Below are 24682 nucleotides of genomic sequence, written 5' to 3' on the forward strand. Positions count from 1 at the left end.
GATAGGTTTGTCCCTCATTTTCCAAATGCATCTCCACAGAGGTTAAAATAACTGAAAATTGTACTGGCTGTACAGGTGCTATGAGTATCTACCAGACTCAGTTACAATGTCTTCACTTTTACTGTTTTGGGTATATGTTCTTAGGGAAGCAGCAGTCATTTTATTTAAAAAAAAAAAAAAATCCTGCCTCCCAATAAACAAATTACTGACCCTAAGAAAAAAGGTTGCAAATGGAAGCCTAAATGATAAATCTCAACAAGATAGTCCTTCAACCACAGTATTACTGAAGACAGAATAAATTGCTGCTACTATGGCTTTTTACACCTTTAGATGAGGCTTAAACTGAACTGATGTTAGTTTTTACTGAAAATTATCTACATCTAGTGACACTTTAAAAGCCTGTGGGAAATAAGTAGTCATGATCCAATTTTCATTAGTTATCTTAATCACAAAATCGTTATCAAAATATGAAGTCAGGCTGACACATCTTTGAGATGATTCAAATAGCCAAGAAGATAGAATTTGATTTGGCAAGCTAAAATTCTCTAAGCCTCTTATAGAAGCAGAAAAAAGATGCCTAGAGAAAAGGATGAAGAGTGGACAAAAAGTTAGAGGAATTAAGTGAAGTTGATGTCACAAAATGCAAGGGAAGAAATGGTTTCAAGAGAGAAATAATTTTAAACCCTACTGGGTCTAAATAGAAATTAAAAAGAGATTTTACTGGAACAAAACCTAAAAGTCCACTAATTTTGGTAATTAAAATATCATATGTTAACAAACACAATTTCAGCGGAGGAGAAGAAACAGTGTTTGGAAAAAAAAGATTAAGGTGTTAGGTAGTCTAGTCTTTTTTTCCCATTTTTAAAAGTTTTATTGAGGTAGAGTTGATTTACAATGTGTTAATTTCTGCTGCACAATAAAGTGATTCAGTTATACATATATACACACTCATTCTTTTTCAGATTCTTTTCCCAGATGGATTATCCCAGAATATTGGGTAGAGTTCTCTGTGCTGTAACGCAGGTCCCTGTTGGCCAGTGATTCCATATACCTCAGTGTTCATGAGTCAAAACCCAAACTCCCAGTGTATTCCTACCACCAGCTGCATTCTTGAAAGGTAAACTCTACTCGGGGAACCAACAGCAGCACTAAGGCGAGTTTGTTCCAGAAAGCAACCCTTGCCTTTTTCTCAACTAGCCCTCTGCTATAGCTAGGGCAAAAGATGGTCTGGGCTGCCTCTTGCTCACCTGTCCCCTTTGGTAACCATAAGTTTGTTTTCAAAGTCTGTGAATTTGTTTCTGTTCTGCAAATAAGTTCATTTGTATACTTTTAGATTCCACATATAAGTGATATCATATGATGTTTGTCTTTCACTGTCTAATTTCCTTCACATAGTATGATAATCTCTAGGTGCATCCATGTTGCTGCAAATGGCATTATTTCATTTTTTATGGATGAGTAATAATCCACTGTGTATATGTACCACATCTTTATCCATTCCTCTGTCAATGGACATTTAGGTTGCTTCCATGTCTTGGCTATTGTAAATAGTGCTGCAATGAATACTAGGGTGCAAGTATTTTTTCAAATCATGGTTTTCTCTGAATAGATGCCCAGGGGTGGGATTGCTGGATCATATTGGAATTCTATTTTTAGTTTTTTGAGGAACCTCCATACTGTTTTCCATAATGGTCACACCAGCTCACATTTCCACCAAGAGTGTAAGAGCGTTCTCTTTTCTCCACACCCTTGCTAGCATTTATTGTTTGTAGACTTTTCAATGATGGCCATTCTGGCTGGGATAAGGTGGTACCTCATAGTTTTGATTTGCATTTTTCTAATACTTAGCAATGTTGAGTATCTTTTCATGTACTTTTTGGACATTTGTTGGTCATCTTTGGAGAAATGTCTGTTTAGATCTTCCTCCCATTTTTTGATTGGGTTGTTTGGGGTTTTTTTAATATATTGAATTGCATGAGTTGTTTATATATTTCGGAGATTAATCCTTTGTTTGTTGTTTGCAAATATTTTATCCTGTTCTGAGTGTTGTCTTTTTGTTTTGTTGATTGTTTCCTTTGCTGTGCAAAAACTTTTAAGTTTGATTAGGTCCCATTTTTTGTTTGTATTTTCTCTATATTTGTTTTTATTCACTTTAGGAGGTGGATCTAAAAAGATATTGCTGCAGTTTATGTCTGAGTATGTTCTATGTTTTCCTCTCAGAGTTTTATAATATCCAGTCTTATGCTTAGGTATTTAATTCGTTAAAAAAATTTAAATTATAGTTGATTTGGAACGTTCTGTCAATTTCTGCTGCATAGCAAAGTGATCCAGTCATACATATATATACATATATATACACACACACATTATTTTTCTCATATTATCTTCCATCATGTTCTATCACAAGTCTACACAGCAGAACCTCATTGCCTATCCATTCTAAATGTAATAGTTTATATCTACTCACCCCAAACACACCATCACTCCCCCTCCCACTCCCCCTTGGCAACTACAAGTCTGTTGTCCATGCCTCTGAGTCCATTTCTGTTCTGTAGATAGGTTCATTTGTGCCATATTTTAGATTCTAAGTATAAATTATAACATATGGTATTAGTCTTTTTTCTCACTTACTTCACTTAGTAAGAGACTCTCTAGTTCCATCCATGTTGCTGCAAATGGCATTATTTCATTTTTTTAATGGCAGAGTAGTATTACATTGTATATATGTACCACATCTTCTTAATACATTCATCTGTTGATGGACATGTAGATTGTTTCCATATCTTGGCTATTGTGACTAGTGCTTTAATGAACATTGGGGTGTATATATCTTTTTGAATGAAAAGAGCTCCACAGAATGGAGGAAACAGAAAGTCTGTCCTTGGACTCTTCACTACATGTTTGCCTTTACTGGTGAGCCTTGTCATTTTCACTTTTCTTTTTTTCTGGCTGTGGCCTTTTCTTTTCCACCTAAGAGAAGTTCCTTTAGTATTTGTTGTAAAGCTGGTTTAGTGGTACTGAATTACCTTAGGTTTGCTCGTCTGTAAAGCTTTTGATTTCTCCTTCAAATCTGAATGCAAAGCCTTGCTGGGTAGAATAATCTTCAGTGGAAATTTTTTTTCATCACTTTAAGTATATCATGCCACTCCCTTCTTACCTGAAGAGTTTCTGCTAAAAAAATCAGCCAATAACCTTATTGGGGTTCCCTTGTATGTTGTTTCTTTTCCCTAGCTGTTTTCAATATTGTCTCTTTGTCTTTAATTTTGGTCAGTTTGATGAATATGTGTCTCGGGGAGGTCCTCCTTGGATTTATTCTATGTGGTATATATTGTGCCTCCTGGATTTGAGTTACTGATTCCTTTCCCATGTTAGGAATACTTAGCTGAAATATTATTATCTCTTCAAATACTTCCTCTGGCCCTTTCTCTTTTTCTTCTTCTTCTGGCACCCCTAAAATGCATATGTTGGTGCATTTAAAGTTGTTCAAGAATTCTCTTAGACTTTCTTCTTTTTTTTTTTTCTTTAGTCTGTTCCATGTCAGAGATTTCCATCAGTCTGTCTTCTACCAATTTATTCATTCTTCTGCCTCCTGTACTCTGCTATTTGTTCCTTCTAGTGATTTTTTTCATTTGGCCATTGTGTTTTTCATTGCTGCTTGTTTAATCTTTAACTCTTCTACTTCTTTATTCAATGTTTCTTGTAATTTATTGGTTTTGCCTCCAGTTTTTTTTCCCCCAAGATATTGGATTATTTTTACGATCATTACTCTAAAGTCTTTTCATATAGGTTGCTTATCTCCACTTCACTTAGCTGTTCTTCTGGGCTTTTGTCTTTTTCCTTCATCTCACTCATATTTCTCTGCCGTTTCTTATTTTGTACAGCTCTTTTGTGTGGTTTCCTTTTTGCGGGCTACAGGGATGTAGTCTCTCTTGCTTGTGGTGTCTGCCCCTTTATGGGTGAAGTTGATACAGGGGTTTGTGTCAGGCTTCCTGATGGGAGGGACTGGGGACTGGTACCTGCCCACTGGTGATTTTTGTCCCTATGGTGGTGGGGGTGGGGGTGGGGGTGCTTTTTCTCTGGGTATGAACAGCGGAGGCTGTGTGACTCCAAGGACTTTAGGCAGTCTGTTTGATGATGGGTGGGGCTGTGTTCCTACCCTGTTTTTTTGTTTGGCCTAGGGCTTCTCAGCCCTGATGAGTGGCACCAGATTTTTCTAAAACTGCACACTTCAGGGAGCTCACATCAATAAGTATTCCCTGGGACCTCCTCCTCCAATACCCTGTCCTCATAGCAAGCTTTACCTGCCCCCTGCTTTCCCAGGAGACTCTCTAAGAACTGCAGGTAGATCTGACCCAGTATGGAATCCCTGGTCTTGCCCAGTGGGTAAGGATCCTGTGTTGCTGCCTTAAGCTGCAGTGTAGGTCACAGATGTGGCTCAGATCCGGGGTGGCTGTGGCTGTGGCTGTGGCTGTGGTGTAGGCTGTCAGGTGCAGCTCTGATGTGACCCTTAGCCCATGAACTTCCACATGACGCAGGTGCAGCTGTAAAAAAAGAAAAGAAAAGAAAATGTCCTTTCTGTTTACATTACAGTTTCTGAGGCTGTGACAACACAAGGTCAAAGCATTAGCTTGCTATGGAATTTTAGACAACCAATTCTATATGCTCTTTTAAAAATTATTTTCATCAGGTGATACCCTAGTACTTACTCAGAAGATAATTTAGAGATACGGCTTGTTTAGATTATTGTTTAGAGAGGAGGATGGCAGATGGTGAGGTTATAAAGTATCTTAGGAATCAAAATTCTGACAAATCAGAGTATGTAGTAAGGAAAACCTGTATTGGAAATCCAATTTTTGTGCAATAAAAAGATACTGGATCACAGAAACTTTGAATGTTTATTTTATGGAAGCCTTTTATTATTCTTTTGGCTGAGTTGGGGCCACCTTAGAGATAATACAGTGGTGAGTGGGTTTTTTTAAGAAGATTGCTTATCTCTTATTACTGGACACTTGTTTCAATTAACAGTTTCTTAGGGTCTATTATATATACCGTTTATAGTCTAACTGGCTACCTCCTGTGTGCCACGGAGAAAGGAAACAAGGCAACTGGACTTTGACAGCTTCACCAGACCCCCTTCTCTGACTTTGATATTTCTGGCAGGAAAATGAACTGAGCTAAGGAATACCTTTTCAAGGCTAGAGATCCCTAGGAGGGTAGGGTTAATTGGTAGTAAATGTTTATTTGGCCTCTGATAACCACCATAAGCAAGGGATGGAGTTTATTTGGCATTATAAAGGCAAGAGCTCTAGTACACTGAAGGGATTTAGGCTTCATCCATCTATCTACTGTTTGGCACTTTTGTTATTTCCTCCCAAGGGATGCTTGCCTTTCTCTGCAGGTTACATGGGAAGTTAGAGAGGCTGGAAAAGCAATTTTCTCTTCCTCTCCTTCTTAACCATTTCCCCTAATCCTGAGACAAAAGATCCTTGCTTTGTCCTTGGCTGGGGTGGGAGAATGGGGTGGTTCTAGTTAACCTCTAAGGTGGCCCTCCCTCACTCCAGTACACTAAGGGAAAGTTCATTTTAACAAAAAGCTAATTAAAGATTGAGAAAGGCCTTTAAAAATGAACTGTAGTTTACTTTGATTAAAAAATTCAGGTTGAGTTTATGGACTGTATCATGTCAGTCTGGACTTCCTCTAATAGGGTGTTTATCTGTTGAAAGTAACAACACAGAAATGACATATTTCAGTTTGGTGAGTAGTAGTTCTCTCTTGAGCCTATGTCAAATACAATTCTAACTGATTAAGTTAGCTTTTCTTCCATGGTATTACCATGTTATTACCATGGTAAGAATACTGTTTTACAAAAAGATACTGAAATAAAACAGATGTTAATCTTGAAAATGTCATTTTAGTTTTTATATTTTTTTTTGTGAAAGGCTTATCCAGTGTGTCTAAGACTCTTTTAGGTGGAGGACCACTCAAATCCTTCTGACTAATGCTTCCTCTAAATTCTCTTTTATACTGGACTCTCCAGTGGGTGTTATTTTCCCTCCTATGACACAGCTTCTCCTTATGTGTAATCATTTCTGACTTGGAGGAGGATATAATGACCAAGCAGAACAGCCTTGGTTACCAACTAGGTTATTTATAGATGAGTTATTCCTATGTCCCTTAAAGTTATACAGTCAGGTTTCAGAGCAGCAATTCATTGCAAAATGTTATGAAAGATGATGCTGAGGCAGCAAATTATAACCTTTTATCTTTTAAAAAAGCAGTAAGCATTAAGATTTTGTTATTACAAGTTACAATGAATAAGAAATTTTAATAGAATTCTAAAAAAATCTTATACATATTTTTAGTATGAAAACACATCCTGAATTGTTTTTTCTTAATTAAAACACAAGAAAGATTCTAGTTGTAGTAATGGGGGCAGTTTGGTTACTTAAAAAAATTAAATGACATAGTGCACTTGGATAATAACAGTGATGGTGAGAGTGCAGGAAAACAAGCACTCTTGCACTCTTGCATAGCACTCTTGCATGGTGCTAATCATGCCACCTTTCTGAGAACCATTTGTGTCAACAGCCTTGGACTCTGTATTCTCTGACCCAACCATATGAGTTAAGCACTATTATTTCATTTTATTGATGAAGAAACTTAAATTCAGAGACTAAGTAACTTCCCAAGGACATATGACATTAGCAGTAGAGCTGTGCTTCAAACTCAGTTACCTAATTCAAAGTTTATATTTAACCCTACCCCCCACAAACTTTATTCAGTAACATGGGGTTTAGAAAGTATTCCTACAATAAAATAAAATGTAGCAATTTAACATGCTGTTGTATAGGACTATATAAGGATACAAACACATGCTTGCAAAATTAAGATCTTAATCTTAAGTATAATATGATCTTAATTTTATTAAAAATACATAAATTTATAAATACACATGACAAGACACAGAGATGCACAATTAAAGGGACTGGTATGATTACAAGTAATTTATTTTCTCCATTTTGTTTATCTGTCTTTCCTAAATGTCCTACCTTTGTATTAAAAATTGTCTTTTTTAAAGATGTTCAATCTCAGATCTCAAACTGTGCATCTGCAGTTTAAAGATACAACCTGCTTTTATTTAAAAAGATACACGAAAATGAAAGATAATTTTAAAATAGATCACCACAATTCTCTAGTAGTCCACTTTGATTTCTTCTTACTTTAAGCCTAAAAATTTTAATTTATTAAGGTTTTATGTTAGAACCATACAGCTAAAGGAAAGAGCTATACAGAAATTAGGCAGAGGGAAAGCAAGAACCCTAGAGCTTCTATTAACTGGTCTGTCATCTCTAGTGAGAATGGCATTACTCCATGCTTGAATTCTCACTTTGCCTAAATTTTACACTTTAACAATAAACCAGAATATGGTCCAAATCAGAGACTGTTGTTAGTGAATAAAATTATCAAGAACTCACATTTATTTATTGATAAAGATAAGAATGGGAAAAACAAAGACTTATTAACTTTCCCATGTGGATCTTCATTAGTAAAACTACTCGGCATGTTTGTTCAGCCTGCAACTTCTTTCCATATGACTTACAAGGTGTTATTACAACGGGAATGAAACTCACTGAGCAATGTGACTGACTGAGGAAGAGCCAGTTCACACAGAGAGTAGCCTCCAGGTCCATCCTAGCCGAGAGAATATTCTTGTTAGATTTTTTGAAAAGCCCTGAGAGGAAGGAAGAGACATTAGTAAGAATTTCCCTCAGATAACACATTTTAGTTTAAATAAATCCTACTCAATTATGTTCCTCAAATATCATATATGAGTAATTCAGAATGGAAGTTGGGATCCTTGCTTTTTCAAGAAAATTTTTTTTTTCTTTTCTGCCAAACTTCACACTGTTATAACACAAACACACATAGTTAATGGATAGGCAGTTTTCTTCCTACTTTCTGGTTAAGTACTGGTTCAGTTCTAGTTCAAAGACTACAGAGCTGTCTCAACTCTCATATGTCCTTTCTACAAGTTAAAGTACCGACTGTATATAGGACCTTGAATTTTTTTCTAAGTGTTATATGCATATCAGAGATAATTTTGAGAAAGTATCAGAAATTCCAGTGAAGATAAAAAGACCCACAATCTCACTACTCTGAAAAAACTCCATTATTAATAGCACATATTTTTCTTGAACTTATCGCAATCAGCATATTAAGGGTCCTGAATAGTCAGAAAGAAAACAATTTATTTTTGTTTCAAATGATGTTTCTCAAATTCCTTTGACATGAATCCTTATAACATCTATTAATAACCTTAAGGACTCAGGAGCTGAGGAACATATTTTATGAGAACACATTTAATGCATCATTGTTTAGGATCTTTACATATACTAGTAATCCAGAGTTAAACTCAGAAAAGCTCACCCCTCTACCTAAACTCACACACAACTAAAGCTGAATACTTTAGTGATTGAATATTTATTTCAAGAAAGCAGCACACATGGGTGCTTTTATTGTACATAAGTTGTATCTCAAAAAATAATTTTAAAAAAAGAAACTAATATGCTTGTGTTTCAGGATTAGTGAGTAACTTCATGAACATGAGATCAAAGCAATAAAATGACAGTTTCAAGGAATATTTTATGGTGCTCATTCCTCCCCAAAAGAGAGGATACATTTTTAGTTACCATGTCTCCCAGATTCATAGCACACAGTTTTACCTCTTTACCTTTTCCTTTCAATTGTTCTGGCAATGCTTACAAATTAATCTACTTAAGTCCTCCTATGGTACAAAAGAGTGAATGCATATTCCAAGGTGGAAACGAACAGCTGCAATCATAGTCCAAAAGAGTCCATCATAAGTACAGTATTCTTTTAAACTTCATGTTTTTCATAACATATACATGAGAGAAAGTATTTTAAAAATGCAAAGATTAAGAATTTTAATCCCAAATCTTTAAGAATAACTGATATATAAAAAATATGTTGTACTTTTACCTGTGACTTTCTATGCCCCAAACAAAATATCTCCGTTCTATTGTTACTATCTATCTTTTTCTAGAAGTAAAAACTAGCAAGGTTGATACAAGTGCTAAATAAGAATCACACTCCATGCCTAAGACATGCATACCTCCTAAAGTTGACACATGAAAAGATGACCTCATTCGTTGTCACAGATGGATTATACCAACTAAATGAATAACAATGACCACTTTTAGTTTATCTCCTGGTTCTTTGAGACTTTTTTTAATTACTCACACAAATAAAATACAAATATAAAAGGAGATGACATTTTATACATAAATTATTTATTAAACTACTATACTACTTAAAACATCACTCTTCAAAGAGGCCACAAAATTATAGCATTCTAAAATTTTACGTAGAACTCTTCAAGGGTAAGCTATTTTTTTTTTCAGTTGGCGTGTACAAAGTTTAGCAACAAGAGGATATTTCTATAGAGACTTGCAGTTGGTTCAGACTCAGTTTCTGTTCATGCTATGTAGAGCATCCACGATGGTTTTATTATACTCTGCAATCTGCTTTGTCACATTTTTCATAATTGGCTGGTAATCACTCTCTTGACTCTTGGTTGCTATAACTAATTACATGAGTTAAGGGGAAACACTGTCAAAACAAATACTAATCTAATTTTGTGACTCAGAAAGGAACCAAACTGTACTATTGTTTTTCTTATTGAAAACTGAAGATGGCATAGAAAAAGCACAACTAGAATAGTTTAATAAAACAATATTTTAACAGATTAAGCATCAGCTGAAACCTAAAAGGCCTGCCAAAACTCATTTCAAAAAAGTTCACCTATAGTATAAAATCTTTTTTATAGTTAATATGTTATCATCTAAATCTTAATCTGGTTATAGAACAATTCAATATTCAGAAGAACTATGTCCTTTAGAGCATCATGAGGAATTTCAGGCAGGCCACTAGATTTCACTCCGTTTCAAAATCACCTGTTTTATGCTACACAAAACAAGAGCTGTGGACTTTAGTATACTGTGAAGAGGAGCCTTTTGCTTTTAAAATAAGTTGCACAACCACTGGGAATAGAGCCCTTAATGCATCTCATCTGGAGGTAAGCTGGGGTCCATGATGCTCTGAGCTGACACTCAGTAGTATCCTAGAGGAGAACCTATGCAACCACTGAGTCAGGATCTAGTTCTCCAAGCAAATATGTCCTTGAATAGATCAAAGAAAGGAGTAGGAAACAATTTTTGAGGAAATGTCTTCTACAATTCCACAACACTTGTCCTCAGCAGTTGCTTCCTTCTATGATCACACAAAAAGATAAACAAGAAGATTGGATATAAATGCCATCTTGGTAGAAATAAGATGGGTCATCATTACTATATTAGTAGATGAATTTGAATTGGCTGAAATACAGATGACGAAGGTCAAACTTCTCCTGACACTACATGGTTTTTCTTTCCCTTTACTGCCCAGATATCCAAGGTACAGCTTATAAATAACAATAATTATACATACATACATATATATATGCATATACATATGCATGGCTATATATAATTCTCCCAACGACTCTGCAGAAGGGAAATATTAACTGTACCTGAGACTATAAAATTGAAGTTGAAGTTTCAACAACTGACTTATAAGTAGTAGAGTCAATTATTTTTTTTGGCTATGCTTGCAATATATGGAAGTTCCCAGGCCAGGGATTGAACCCATTCAGTGACCCAAGCCATAGCAGTGACAATACTGGATCCTTAACCTGTTGCACCACAAGAAAACACCCTAGAGTCAATATTTAAAATTAGACCTCATGACTCTAAAACCTGTGCACTTAGTGACTATGCTGCACTATGGCTTCTTATAGTCTGCCTTCTATTAGTTACTCTGGTTCACACACACACACACATTCCCTATTGTAGAATGGAAACTAAGTCTTATTCATTTATTTCCCACATAGGTTAGCCAGTGTTTTGTACAAATTAGGTATTTGATGCTGAATTTTATTTCAGTCTTTAAAGAAGTTCTGAGAAAAAAAATCATTCAGTCAAGTTCAATTGCAGTTTTTTAAAGGATACATTCTTTCATGACAAAGTTATTTTGCTCATGGTGTTGCCACTTCCTCTCCAAATTTGTAAGCTAAAAACACAAAAGAATAATGTTAACTAGTGCCCATATTCAGAATAATTATATATCTCTTTAAGAGGATAAAAAACACATAATTTTAAATCCTTTCAATCCCAGCATTTTATTGAGATAAAGTCATAATAGATAAAAAAGAAATTTAGAAAAGATTAAACAACAGTAAATACTAAACAACAGTAAATACAATAATAAATTCAATGCTAAATTCGACAACAGGTTTACTCTGTTTAATTGGAAAACGTTTAAAATATTTATTATACCAATGAACATGTCAACTGAAAGACAATTTATGGTTTTTCCTCCTCCTAAAAGAATTTACAAAAGAAGAATGGGACGTGATGGGACTCTTTCCTTGAAATCTGAAGGTCTAATGCCACAAATGTGCTATATATTCTAACACTTTCAAAGGTTCAGCTATATAGGAGAAACTTCCTTATTTCCAGGGCTAAATTTCCTGTCTAATTCCACAAGCTGTGATAAGAGCAGAGCTGCAGTGTGAAGATTATAAGAGGGCTGGTAAAAAGCTGGCACTGTTACAATAATTTCTGCATCAACAGGAAGCTAATGTGGATATTATATTGATGGTTGCTTCCTCCAAAGACAATTTTACTGTTATAGAATTAAATTGTTTTTCTGATTTAATTAACCTTGTAACTCTGGGTTATGGTCTTTCTTTTTTAAGATGCACATAGATTTTCTTCCTAAGCAAAGGAAAGTCTGAAAAATGAAACAGTAAAATAATGTTCTGCCTGAACATTTCCAAGAAGTAATCATCATTTTAAAAATCTGATAATTGAAGCAGCATTATTAATACCATTTCTTTCTATTCTCATGTTAAAATTATTTTCAGAGAGTAAGTTCAGTCTTAATGTAGCATCCATCCCATTGTTTCCTCCAAAGAAATAAATCTAGATATTAGGATGAATCATAACTAATTAATTATGTGAACTATATGTGCTTGCTGTGAGTTAACGCTACTAAATCAGATCTAGCTTCCCCTGATAGAACCTTCAAGTTAAGATGAAGTTAAGGAAGCAGTCAGCACTTTTTGACAATAAATCTCTAATAACCTTTTGCAAAGTCAAGTGCCAAATTTTTCCTCTTTGTTTCATACAAAGAGGTGGCCTTCTTATAATTCAGCAGACCTCTTAAGTGCTACATGAATAATGCTATAAAAGTAACACTATGTCAGATGGTCAAATTCCATCTATATTATACATTTATTTCAGTGACTTGCCTTTAAACGTCTAAGGATGTTATGAAGTACACATCTGTTGTTTTCTTACAGCTTATTTTAAAAGTCTATAATGAGTTCTTTATGTATTTTGGTTATTAATCCCTTATAAGATATATAATTTGCAAATATTTTCACCCATCCGTACGTTGCTTTTTGTTTTGTTGATTCTTTCATTGCTGTGTAGAAACTTTTTAGTTTGATATGGACCCACTTGTTTACTTTTGTCTCTGCTGCTTGTGCTTCTGGTGTTATAATAAGCAACTCATTGCCAAGACTAATGTCAAGGAGCTTTTCCCCTATGTTTTCTTCTAGGAATTTTACAATTTGTCCAATATAAATATGTTTAAATGATTTCAAATAAATAACAACTCAAAAAAGGTCTATTATGTAAAATTATTTATAGATGTCAAAAGCCAAGTTTTTGAGAAAATAACTGCAAAATATAGGGAGACCAGGATTTGAATCAAGTAGTTGAGATTCACAAAAGGCAACAAATAATACAGAGAAGCATTATAAAGTGTGGTTTACATTACAAATTCCTGTGTATGGGGTTAAGAATAAGATTAGCACTTAATGTGGAAATAAACAAGGTAGCCACTGACTGGCTCTAAGAATTGTTTTTGTCAAATCTTTTCCTCTTTAAATCATCTATTCAGTGGAAGAGGAGGGGCAATAATCCATATAAAATATCAATATTTTTTCCTATGTACTATAAGACAATGGTCTCATAAATTTTTTCTTAGGTTTCTTCTCCAGTATCTACCCCCGCTATAAATAGACTATGATAATTTTGCTACTTTCAAGTCTACCTCTAGTCTTGTATATTATGAAGTAGAGACAGAATAACTGACTAATAAATTTGAATTCTATAAATTAGTGACGTCTAAACTTTTAGCACTTGTGGCAAATGCTGATGAAAGTCTACACCTTTCAAGAAGAATGTAAGGTTTATCTTTTTTTAAAAAAAATGGCACATGCATATATTGAAATGGCTGATGTCATAAAAATATCATCCAAAAAAACGCCTGAAAACATTTAAGCAAGAAAATGCTTAAAGACTATATGCATTGAATGATTTCATCATTTGTAAAAATAATATAATTAATAAGGGTGTATAAATGCAAAAGAAAAAAGTTCATAAGGATAGTATACCAAAATGTTAATGATGGCTGTCTGTAATGGTCATATCACCACATAAAGAAAAGGAAGAAAAAATTTTAATGCATTTAGTGTTCATATAGTTGCAAATTGCTAATACAGACTAATTGCTAATAATTACATGTCAGAATGACCAATCTTTATCAGACCATAATTACTGATTTTGTATATGATACACATGCTGAAGATCTCAGACCTTGTTCAGGTAATTATCAACAGGATGAGTGATAGGAAAAGGGGCTTGCTTATTTGTACATCCTATGTAAATAATCAGAGATGTAAATAAAGAAGTTCAAGAGTAAGACCATGCTTTATAACATTATTTGCACAGTTTTAAAATGAGAAATAATCTAAATGTCCAACAATTTGGAATTGGTTCAATAAAATATGCTATATCCATATAGTCAAATATTATATAAAATTATATTTTTTAAAAAGCTACTGACAAGGGAAAGTACTCACAGTGTATAGCTAATGATGAAAAACAAGTTTCCAAAAAGAGGTACAATATGGGACCATGTTGATAAATACACAGAAATAAATGTGTACTTATGTATATGTATAAAGTGAGTATACCTATAACTTATACATATAGACTAGAAGTATCTATCAACATAAAGAAAGAATTATCTCTTCTGAGTGATGGGATATTAGTCATTATGGCTTACTTTCATTTGTGGCATTTATGTCTTAGCAAAGTTTCTGCTTTAGAAACACTTTATTTTCACCTCCATATGCCATGGGAAGCGGCCCTAGAAAAGGCAAAAAGACAAAAAAAAAAAAAAAAAAAACGAAGGGTTTTAAAAGCTATTACTAATGACTATGCCCAGAACAGTGCCTAGCATAGAGTTGGACTTCTCTAAGGGCTTATAGAAGGCAGAAAAGGAGTAAAAGAATAGGACAGATAACTTGAAAATAGAAATGAATTTCAGTCTTTTTTTTTCTCTTTACCTGAGAATGTGTCTCATTTTCTTGTAATTGTGTTTTTAGCGTCTCATATTCTACATTTAGTTTCTCCATTATTTTTTTAAAGGCATTTCTGCGGGTTGATAATACTGTTCTCTCCTGATGTAATTTCTAGATAGATCCAAACGGAAGTAAATAATAGGCTTGTTGCAAGTATCTAGTAAACCAATATAAACTGCATTTGACTTAAATAATTTCAGTACTATTCTGATAAAATTCTACCAAGGCTATACTCTGAAACTTGCTTATAAAAATATACTTTTAACTATAAATTAGTATTAACTATATCAATAATAACTAGGACTGCCATATGTGTTCATACTCCACCAAATTTACTTTAAGTTAATGAGTAAGAAAATATCATAATCAAATTTGCATCTAACAAAATTTTATTTGTTGAAGTACTCTATCCTTTGCTTTTCAGTTTTTGTATTTTGTTTGAAACTCTAAATTCCTACTGTATATATAAACATTTTTATTTTTTCTTAGCTTAAAAATCAAACAACTTAAACTAATTTAAACTTGTATTATTAAATTTAATCAAGAAACAAATTTCATAAGACGGTTACCATTTACCTTTTTCTTTTCTTCACCTGCTGATTTTAAAGATGGCAAATCATTATATGTCTCCAGATCACTTATCATTTGCTTAATTTTGCTTTTGAGAGATTGTTGTTCCTCAGTCATTTTACTTTCCAGAAGCTCCATTTTCTGCAGATCCAACTGTAGACGCTGACTATCTAAAATGCAAGAAAATTCAAGACCATAATTAGTCAAAACCTTATTCCTAGAGATTCCATTGCGGCTCAGCGGTAACGAATCTGATTGTATCCAGGAAGATGTGGGTGTTTGATCCCTGGCCCTGCTCAGTGGGTTAAGGATCTGGTGTTGCCATGAGCTGTGGTGTAGGTCAAAGGTGCAGCTGAGATCTGGCACTGCTGTGGCTCTGACACAGGCCAGCAGCTATGGCTCTGATTTGATCCCTAGCCTGGGAACTACCATATGCCATGGGTGTGGGCCTATAAGGCAAAAACAAACAAACAAAAAACCCCAAATCTTATTCCTTTCATTAAAGGAAATGCAAACATTAAAAATCATGTTTTACAAAAGGATCAACACCAGAAACACGTTTTCACTGCAACCAATTAGACAGTACAAAGATAAATTTTAGAAAATTACTCAGACCCCAGATAACCAACATAACCTGATGTATATTAGTCACATTTGTCTGCATGTTCACAAACATACAAGAACACACATAGTTCTTTTTTCTTACTTAATAATATAATATATATTAGGAGATAAAGACCCATTATTTTTAATATGAGCATGACATATATACAGTTATGTGGAGGAAAAAGCGGTAATGAAACATTATATATTTGAGGAAAACTTTATAATTACATATACAGTCAGTTCTTATTATTCATGGTAGTTATATTATATTCTGTAAAGTTACTGTAAACAAAGAGTTATCAAATACTAAACTCCTAGAGGAAATACAGGGTTAGGTTGCTCTGAGCCTCTGATTACAATATTTTTATCAATAGACTAATACATAACCTTGTTTCAGGTATATTTCTCTTTATGTCTTACTTAATACACGTTGTTTATTTTTTAACACTGAACTCAAAGCCAACTTATGACTGAACAGAGCCTATCTAGCAGATATATCTTCTCTGTTACACACATCACAGCCTTGGGCTTACGAACACTAGCCAACACTTCAGCACTATACTTGGGGGCCATTTTAAATAGCTAAATCACCAACAAAAAGAACAAAAATGTGGTTTTTAAAAGTGCCATTAAATAATATACCACGAAAAGGATACTTGTTTATAGTATAAAAACTAAAGCAAGAATGAACAGTGTTGTCTTAATTCAATTTCTGCTAGGAACTCAAGCATTCAAATTTTTTACCTTTGCATGTGTCCACAAATGACCATGAACTTGCTGTAAATATGGGTTTGGGTTTACAAATTAATTTTAGTGAGAAGGCAAATTTACAAATACAGAATCCATTAATGCACACGAGTGTGTATGCGTGTGTGTGTGTGTGTGTGTGTATCTCATTCTTTCTTTCAAAGGTATTAAGCATTTACTATGTGCCAGGTGCCAAGAATATAATGGAAATAAACAGAAACATTGTTTTCACTCAAGGAGCTATATTCTAGAGGTTAAATTAGGAAATTAAATAAGCTTTACAGCAAACTGGATAACTACTATGAAAAGAGTAATCTAGCGTATCACAGAGTATGTGATTTTGGACAAAAGAATTCTCCAGGAGTTCCCGTCGTGGCGCAGTGGTTAACGAATCCGACTAGGAACCATGAGGTTGCGGGTTCGGTCCCTGCCCTTGCTCAGTGGGTTAACGATCCGGCATTGCCGTGAGCTGTGGTGTGGGTTGCAGACGCGGCTTGGATCCCACGTTGCTGTGGCTCTGGCGTAGGCCGGTGGCTACAGCTCCGATTCAACCCCTAGCCTGGGAACCTCCATATGCCGTGGGAGCGGCCCAAGAAATAGCAACAACAACAACAACAACAACAACAAAAAAGAATTCTCTAAAGACATACCTTTTAACTAAGGTCTTAAGAATTAGTAATCAACCAAACAGAAAAAAGTGAGTGTTCCAAAGTAAATAGTCAATATGTACAAAAAGGTCTGGAGCAAATATCAGAAGTTCAGTATGACTAGAAGCCAAAGTTCAGACTGGATGGTGGTAGGAGATAAAACTGAAAAAATTAGGATTTCAGTTCATGAAGGGCTTTTTAAGTAAAGATAGGGAGTTGAGACTTTATGCTAAGGGCTATGGCATGTCGTCAATGAGTTTTAAATCAGAGAGTGACATAATTAAATTTTAGAAAATTCACTCTGGTTGCAATGTGGACAATTAATAGGAATAGCATACTATGTACAGAAAGACCAGTTAAGTGTTGATTCAGTTATCTAGGCAAGAAATCTCAGACTGACGGGGATTTTTTTTTTCATTAAACAATATTTATTAAATGCTTTTTCTGTGCCAGGAAAATAGACTTGTGGATTTGGCAATGAACAAAGAACTTATATTCCAATGGAAGAAGACTGTATATATAAGATATAGTTATGTCAAATAAAAATAAAGAAAGAAATAATGCAGGAAAGATCTGTAGGGACTCAAGAAATAGGGATTTGGGTTAGGAATGTTTATATTAACCCTGTTTGGGGTTCAAAGCACTTCTTAGATCCATACAATTAAGTTTTTCATCAAATTCAGGAAATCTTCAGCCATTATTCAACTATCTTCTCTTTCCCATTCTCTGTCCCTTCTCTCCTTCTGGGACTCTAATTACTCTTGCTATTGTCCCACAGGTCATTTAGGCTCTGTTCATTATGTTTTCTTCTTCAGATTAGATAATTTCTATCGATTTATCTTTAAATCCACTGATTTTTTTTTCTGCTGTCTCCAATCTTCTGTTAGGGTCAGTGAATTTTTCATTTTATATTTGCATTTGCATTTTATATTTGCATTTCATTTCAGTTATATTTGCAACTCTAGAAATTTTCATTTGGTTCTTTTTTATAATTTCCATTGCTCTGTGAGATTCTCCATCTGTTCATTTATTCTGTCAGAATTTTTCCTCAAGTCCTTAGGTATGTTTATAAACTTTTAAAGTCCTTTTCTTTTCATTTCAACTTCTGGATTGGATTATCTCATGTTCTGTGTACAGTGACTGCTTTTCCCCCTTGACTCACATTTTATTCTTTCTTCACATTTAGTAAATTTTTATAGTATAATGGACACTTCAAATGATATGTCGTATAAACTCTGTATTCTTCTGTGCTTATTTGAAGAGTGTTGATTTATGTTATAAATGAGCAATAAACTTTGCTGAACTAAATAAAACTAAAATTTTCTCCTTAGAAGCATCTGAAATCTCTGTACTCAGTTCTTTTAACTTCTAGCTGCTGCATTTTCCTAGGTTCCATAAAGTCTACTCAATGCATACATATTTCAGTAGGCAGATTAGGATTTGGCTTGAGTTTATACATGGGTTTTTGACACTCTTTCTTACCAGAATGTCTCTCCTATACAGGGCAGGCAATCAGTAAGTTGATTTCTTCATATAAGACAGCAAATTTTACTTGGAATTAAATTTTATTATCTGTATAGAGTCTCTAATGGAAACTAAAATAAAAAGCTATCAAACCTTCCTCTGCTACCAGAAAGATTAAAATGTACTCGAAAGATGACAATATAATAAAAGTATCATGTTCAAGAATTGTGTGACTCTTCTACTTATGAATATAACAAAAGTCACATAGAGTATAAAATACCAAATAGTAAAAGAAAAAAGCTGCAAAAAACTTTCATTTAAGAAGGGAGGTTGTTACCAATCAAATTTGTTTTCAGTTCATATAATTAAATGCGAGTATTTCCTTTTGTCCCTTTAAGGAGCCTTAAGACTCAACACAATGACTTATATGTCATTTTTAAAGACTTAATATGGACTTATATGTTGTAGACAGGGTTTGTTTTATTGGATTAATATCTCTACTAGTGTTGGAAATAGTTAAGATGAGAATCAAAGTGCTGAATCAAAATCACTAGGGCTTATGGTGTTTCAATGCTCTAAATAGGAAATGTACTTTGTATATTTTGGCTGTTAGGTGAAAAAATTATATAAATCTAACTACAGTTTAATTTAAAGATATATTAGGAAAATACATTTTAAAAGTATATGTACTGCTTTTCCTAGAGAAAAGGAGAAAATGATTGGTTGGTATAGGGTAAAGTTTATCTTCCTTTAACAGCAGGTCCCCATAAAAAGCTAAAAGCTTCACCAAGGGAAGAGACAGGAAGAGGATGCAGACTAGTTCCTTCTGATATGCTATGAAGTTGCAAAGTTTACCAAGCAGTGTGTACATAGTAGCAAAATCTCAGAAGGAACCACTTTGACCTGGGGAAATGTTCCTGAAATATTCTGCCATCAGCGTATTTGTTTATTCCCTGGAGTTTCCGTTCCAAAAATATAAATAAAAACTATTGCTGACAGGTTCCTTGCCTCTTTACTCATGTAGTTTATCAGTGTTTCTTAATCTTTTTTTTTTTTTTCATTATTGTCCCCCTAAGGAGGCTTCTGTGAACTATTGTTTTCCCAATCACCTCCTCCAGCGATTTTTTCATATTACAGATGTATATCTGTTTATGAACAGTGACCCTTTTGAGGGCTACAGACCATTACAGTGTCTGAGATTTTTGTTTGCCCTCCTCCGAAGGAATAATTTTGCCCCCTTGGAAGTGATATTTCCCCATTAAGAAGAATAAAGTACACATAAGAAAGTCAGGTGAGTTCCAATTATAATTTCAAGGGCCAAAGGGAGGCAATTCACAAAAGGGAAATGTAAAATTAGAGATGAATAAGAGTATTGTAAATCTCTTATGGTGATTTTCATATACAAGAAATTGTCTTATGGAGGGTGGTGTTAAAGATAGAGAGGACAAATAGTTTATATGCTTGGCTTAAATTAATACTTAAAATAACTGAGTAAATGAAATTAATTGTAGTGATTAGAGAATTCAAACTTCAATAAGGGAAACTTCCAGTAAAATCCTTATCATAGTAACAAACTAGATTTTTATGTCCACTGAAGCCAATTCTCATTCTTTTTCAAGTCTACATCTCTGGGAGAAAATATAATGACTAGCTTTTAAGAAGAAATGCAGCAAATAGAAATTATCATACTAAGTGAAGTCAGAAAGAGAAAGACAAATACCATGGAATCTAAAATATGGCACAAATGAACCTATGTACAAAACAGAGACAGACTCACAGACATGGAGAACAGACCTGAGGTTCCCAAGGGGGAGGAGGGAATGAGTGGGATGGACTGGAAATCTGGGGTTAGTAGATGCAAATTATTACATTTAGAATGGATAAACCATGAGGTCCACTCTGTAGCACAGGGAACTATATCCAATATCTTAGGATAGACCATGATGAAGGAAAACGAAGTCCTAATTATTGAATTCATTTGCTGGTATTGATAATTTACCCTAAAAAAATGTATGTTTATTGAAAGGAATTATATGAAGCTTGCTTAAAGGAGGTAAAGGCTTGCTGAATTAGTATCAACCATAGACAAATGAAAAACTTAAAACTATGGTCTAAAAGACATAACAGAAGTTTCTCAGATGAGATAATTAAGCATAAAATTCTTTAGCTTATAAAATAAAGACGTAAAAATACTCATTGTTGCTTACATCCAAAAGAACTTAAAGTAGGATTTGCACACTTGTGTTCACTGAAGAATAATTCATAATAGTCTAGAGGTGAAAACAACCTAAAGGTCCTTCAACAAATCAATGAATAATGAAAATGGCTATGTACATACTATGGAGGATTATTCAGCCTTTGAAAAGGAAACCCTGTCATATGTTACAACATAGATGAACCTTGAGGACAATATGAAAAGTGAACTGAGCTAGTCACAAAAAGACAAATGCTGCATGATTCCACTTATCTGAGGTATCTAAAGTGGTTACAAAGTAGAGTGTGGTTAGCAGAGGCTTAGGAGGAGAAGGAAAGAGAGAGTTGTTCAGTGGGTATAAATTTCAGTTTTGTAAGATTAATATGTTCTAAAGATCTGTTGCATAATAATGTCAAGATAGTTCACACTGCTATACCATATACTTACAGATGGTTAGGATGGTAAACTTTATGTTACATGTTTTTTATCACAATTAACAAATACTCATAGACAGTAGTAGGTATAAACCATATTTAAAATTACCTCCTCTAATTACCTCTAGAGTTCATGTTCTATAGTTTTATTTGTACATCTGAATTGTATGCCAAGTATTCAGATGTACAAATAAAACTATAGAAAACAAACTCTAAACAAATCTGGGCAGATAAAGTATACTTAAACATATACAGTAACAATTGTCCATCTATATTATATGTGGCTGGCATTACATTTCTTTTGGACAGTGCTACTCTAGTCTTATGTTAGACATAATGGCTGAAACTAATTATAATTAAAATATTACCACCTCTAGAATACCTCTCCTAGCTACCCAAGACCAGGGTGGATATGAGTCCTATCATTTCCATTGCTCTTTATGCTTCTATCACAGCACTGTTGCATTTTATTTCAGCTGTTTGTCATTCCACCAGATTCAAAGTTTCTTGAGGAAAGAGACTGGATTTTTTTTTTTTTTCTGCACCCATGGCACATGGAAGTTCCCAGGCCAGGGAGAGAATCCATGCCACAGCAGCAACTGAAGCCGCTGCAGTGGCAATGCTGAGCCACATGGGAACTCTAGGATTTTTTTTTTTAATCTCTATATACTTAAGAATAGCAAAGGCATAAAGAAAATATTCAATAAAAATTAAATGAATGAGTTATATAAGTTGCTTGTATATTTTAGAGATTAAGCCCTTGGTCTTATCAGCTGCATCATTTGAAACTATTTTCTCCCATTCTGTAAGTTGTCTTCTTGTTTTCTTTTTGGTTTCCTTTGCTATGCAAACACTTGTCAAAAAAGCCAACAACCCAGTTGAAAAATGGGCAAAAGATGTGAAGAGACATTTCTCCAAGGAAGAGATACAGATGGCCAACAAACACATGAAAAAATGCTCAACATCACTGATTATTAGAGAAATGCAAATCAAAACTACCATGAGATACCACCTCACACCAGTCAGAATGGCCATCATTAATAAGTCCACAAAGAACAAATGCTGGAGAGGAACCCTCCTCCACTGTTGGTGGGAATGTAACCTGGTACAACCACTATGGAGTACTGTATGGAGGTACCCTAGAAAACTATACATAGAACTACCATATGACCCAGCAATCCCACTCTTGGGCATTTATCCAGATAAAACTTTCCTTAAAAAAGACACAGGCACCCACATGTTCATTGCAGCACTATTCACAATAGCCAAGACATGGAAACAACCCAAATGTCCATTGACAGATGAATGGATTAGGAAGATGTGGTGTATATAGACAATGGAATACTATTTGGCCATAAAAAAGAACAAAATAATGTCATTTGCAGCAACATAGATGGAACTAGAGACTATCATACTGAGTGAAATGAATCAGAAATTCAAAGACAAATACCATATGATATCACTTATATCTGGAATTGAATAGATGGCACAAATGAAACTTTCCACAGAAAAGAAAATCATGGACTTAGAGAATAGACTTGTGGTTGCCAAGGGGGTGGGGGAGGGAGTGGGATGGACTGGGAGCTTGGGGTTAATAGATGCAGACTATTGCCTTTGGAATGGATGAGCAATGAGATCCTATTGTGTAGCACTGGGAACTATGTCTGGTCACTTATGATGGATCATGATAATGTGTGAAAAAAGAATGTATACATGTATGTGTAACTGGGTCAACATGCTGTAAGTAGAAAATTGACAGAACACTGTAAACCAGGTATAATGGAAAAAATAAAAGTCATTATATATAAAAAAATAAATATATATGAATGAATTAAAAACAATTAAATGAATGAGAATTTCCCAAGGAATTACTCTTAAGTTGATATGAAAAGTTACACAAAATTCTAAGCCTATGACTAACTGTAGCAACAGGCAACAGTAAATTATATCCTCAATTTTCAAAAGAAAATAAAAGAGAATAACATTATATTTTAAAGGTTTCACTTTGTTAAAGAAAAAAAGCATATTAAAATCTAGGTTGTTTTCTCACCTGAAGTCAGATTCCGAGCTGTACTTTGTGATTTCTGCATTTCAGTAGATTTAAAATTGAGATCATCCTGCATCATCTTCAGCTCTTGATTAGTGATAGAGGATATCTGTTTCATACGATTTATATTCTGTATTTGCAGAGAAATAAAAATGGAAAAAAATTCCACTGATTTAACTTTCCAATACAAGTCTTTAAAATGATGCTAAAAAGCTGGATGTTTTGAAAGGGTATTTTTTAAAGATATATCATTCATTATACATATTTTATAAAAGAATACAGAGAGATTTAAAATCAGGTTTTCTCAATAAGGAGGAGCTAAATTAAAATTCAGATTGTTTCTTTTACATTTGCTTTATTTCACTGTAGAAAAAAATCAATTATACTATTTTAGGAACTCACTGGATTCTTGTGGGGTTTTTTTGTTTTTTTGGGTTGTTTTTTTTTTTTGGCTTTTTAGGGCCACACTTGTGTCATATGGAAGTTCCCAGGCTAGGGGTTGAATCAGAGCTGTGGCTGCCAGCCTACACCACAGCCACAGCAATGGGGGAATCCCAGCTGCAACTTCGACCTACACCACAGGTAACGGCAACACCAGATTCTCAACCCACTGAGGAACGCCAGGGATTGAACCAGTATCCTCATGGATACTAGTTGGATTCATAACCCACAGAATTCCACAATGGAAACTTCCTCACTTAAAATACTGAAAGGAGACCATGCATTTTTCCTCCTATGATACCACATATTAATAGCTGCTCAATAAATATTTTTTGATGAATCAAGATACTCAGTAGGTATCCTGTACTCTTACATAACAATGAGTTGCAGCTTTGCTTTGTTTTGTTTTGTTTGCTTTTTTAAGGCCATACCTGCAGTATATGGAAGTTCCTGGGCTAGGAGCCTCAACTGGAACTGCAGTTGCCCGCCTATGCCACAGCCACAGCAACATGGTATCTGAGCTGCATCTGCGACCTACACTACAGCTTACAACAACGCTGGATGCTCAACCCCCTGAGCAAGGCTAGGGATCAAACCCACATGCTCATGACACTAGTCGCGTTCATTAGCACTGAGCTACAACAGGAACTCTAAGTTGCAGTTTTTGAGTTGCATTTAGAAAGGTAATCACAGTAAAAATAATGAAGACACCAAGACAGGCACAAGGTACTTACTCGACTAGAGTGCTCCAAAAGTGCAACAATGTTAGCTTCTATCTGTACCTTCCTTTCCAGTTCCTGATTCTTAGTTTCCTCAAAAGTCTCCATAAAAGCTGATGATTGAAAAATATGATGAGAGACTACTAGTGATTAGTTAAAGACTATATAAACTCTGATTTGTAGGTCTGAAGAGTACATTTTAGAAATTCAAAGTAAATTTTATTTTATTTACTTTTTGTCTTTTTAGGGCCGCACCATTGGCATATGGAGGTTCCCAGGCTAGGGGTCTAATCGGAGCTCTAGCCACCAGCCTACGCCA

The 24682-nt window shown here is 34.5% G+C and overlaps 1 protein-coding gene across 3 annotated transcripts in view; it reads right to left on the bottom strand.

Moving 5' to 3' along the window:
* Positions 1–9304: 9304 nt before the first annotated feature.
* IFT74 (intraflagellar transport 74) overlaps positions 9305–24682 on the bottom strand; it is a 78410-nt gene continuing 63032 nt past the window's right edge. For 2 of the 3 annotated variants that reach the window (XM_047767541.1, XM_047767543.1), the window contains 6 exons: positions 24379–24476; positions 23207–23333; positions 15071–15234; positions 14480–14605; positions 11067–11127; positions 9305–9604 (listed from right to left, as the gene is read on the bottom strand). In XM_047767541.1, the coding sequence (XP_047623497.1) occupies positions 9486–9604; positions 11067–11127; positions 14480–14605; positions 15071–15234; positions 23207–23333; positions 24379–24476 (695 nt within the window). In that variant the 3' untranslated portion in view covers positions 9305–9485. The remainder of the gene's footprint in view (positions 9605–11066; positions 11128–14479; positions 14606–15070; positions 15235–23206; positions 23334–24378; positions 24477–24682) is intronic. The other variant, XM_047767542.1, reaches the window with a different exon arrangement.

This window comes from Phacochoerus africanus, chromosome 2 (assembly GCF_016906955.1).
Source record: "Phacochoerus africanus isolate WHEZ1 chromosome 2, ROS_Pafr_v1, whole genome shotgun sequence".
NCBI classification, from domain to species: Eukaryota; Metazoa; Chordata; class Mammalia; order Artiodactyla; family Suidae; genus Phacochoerus; species Phacochoerus africanus.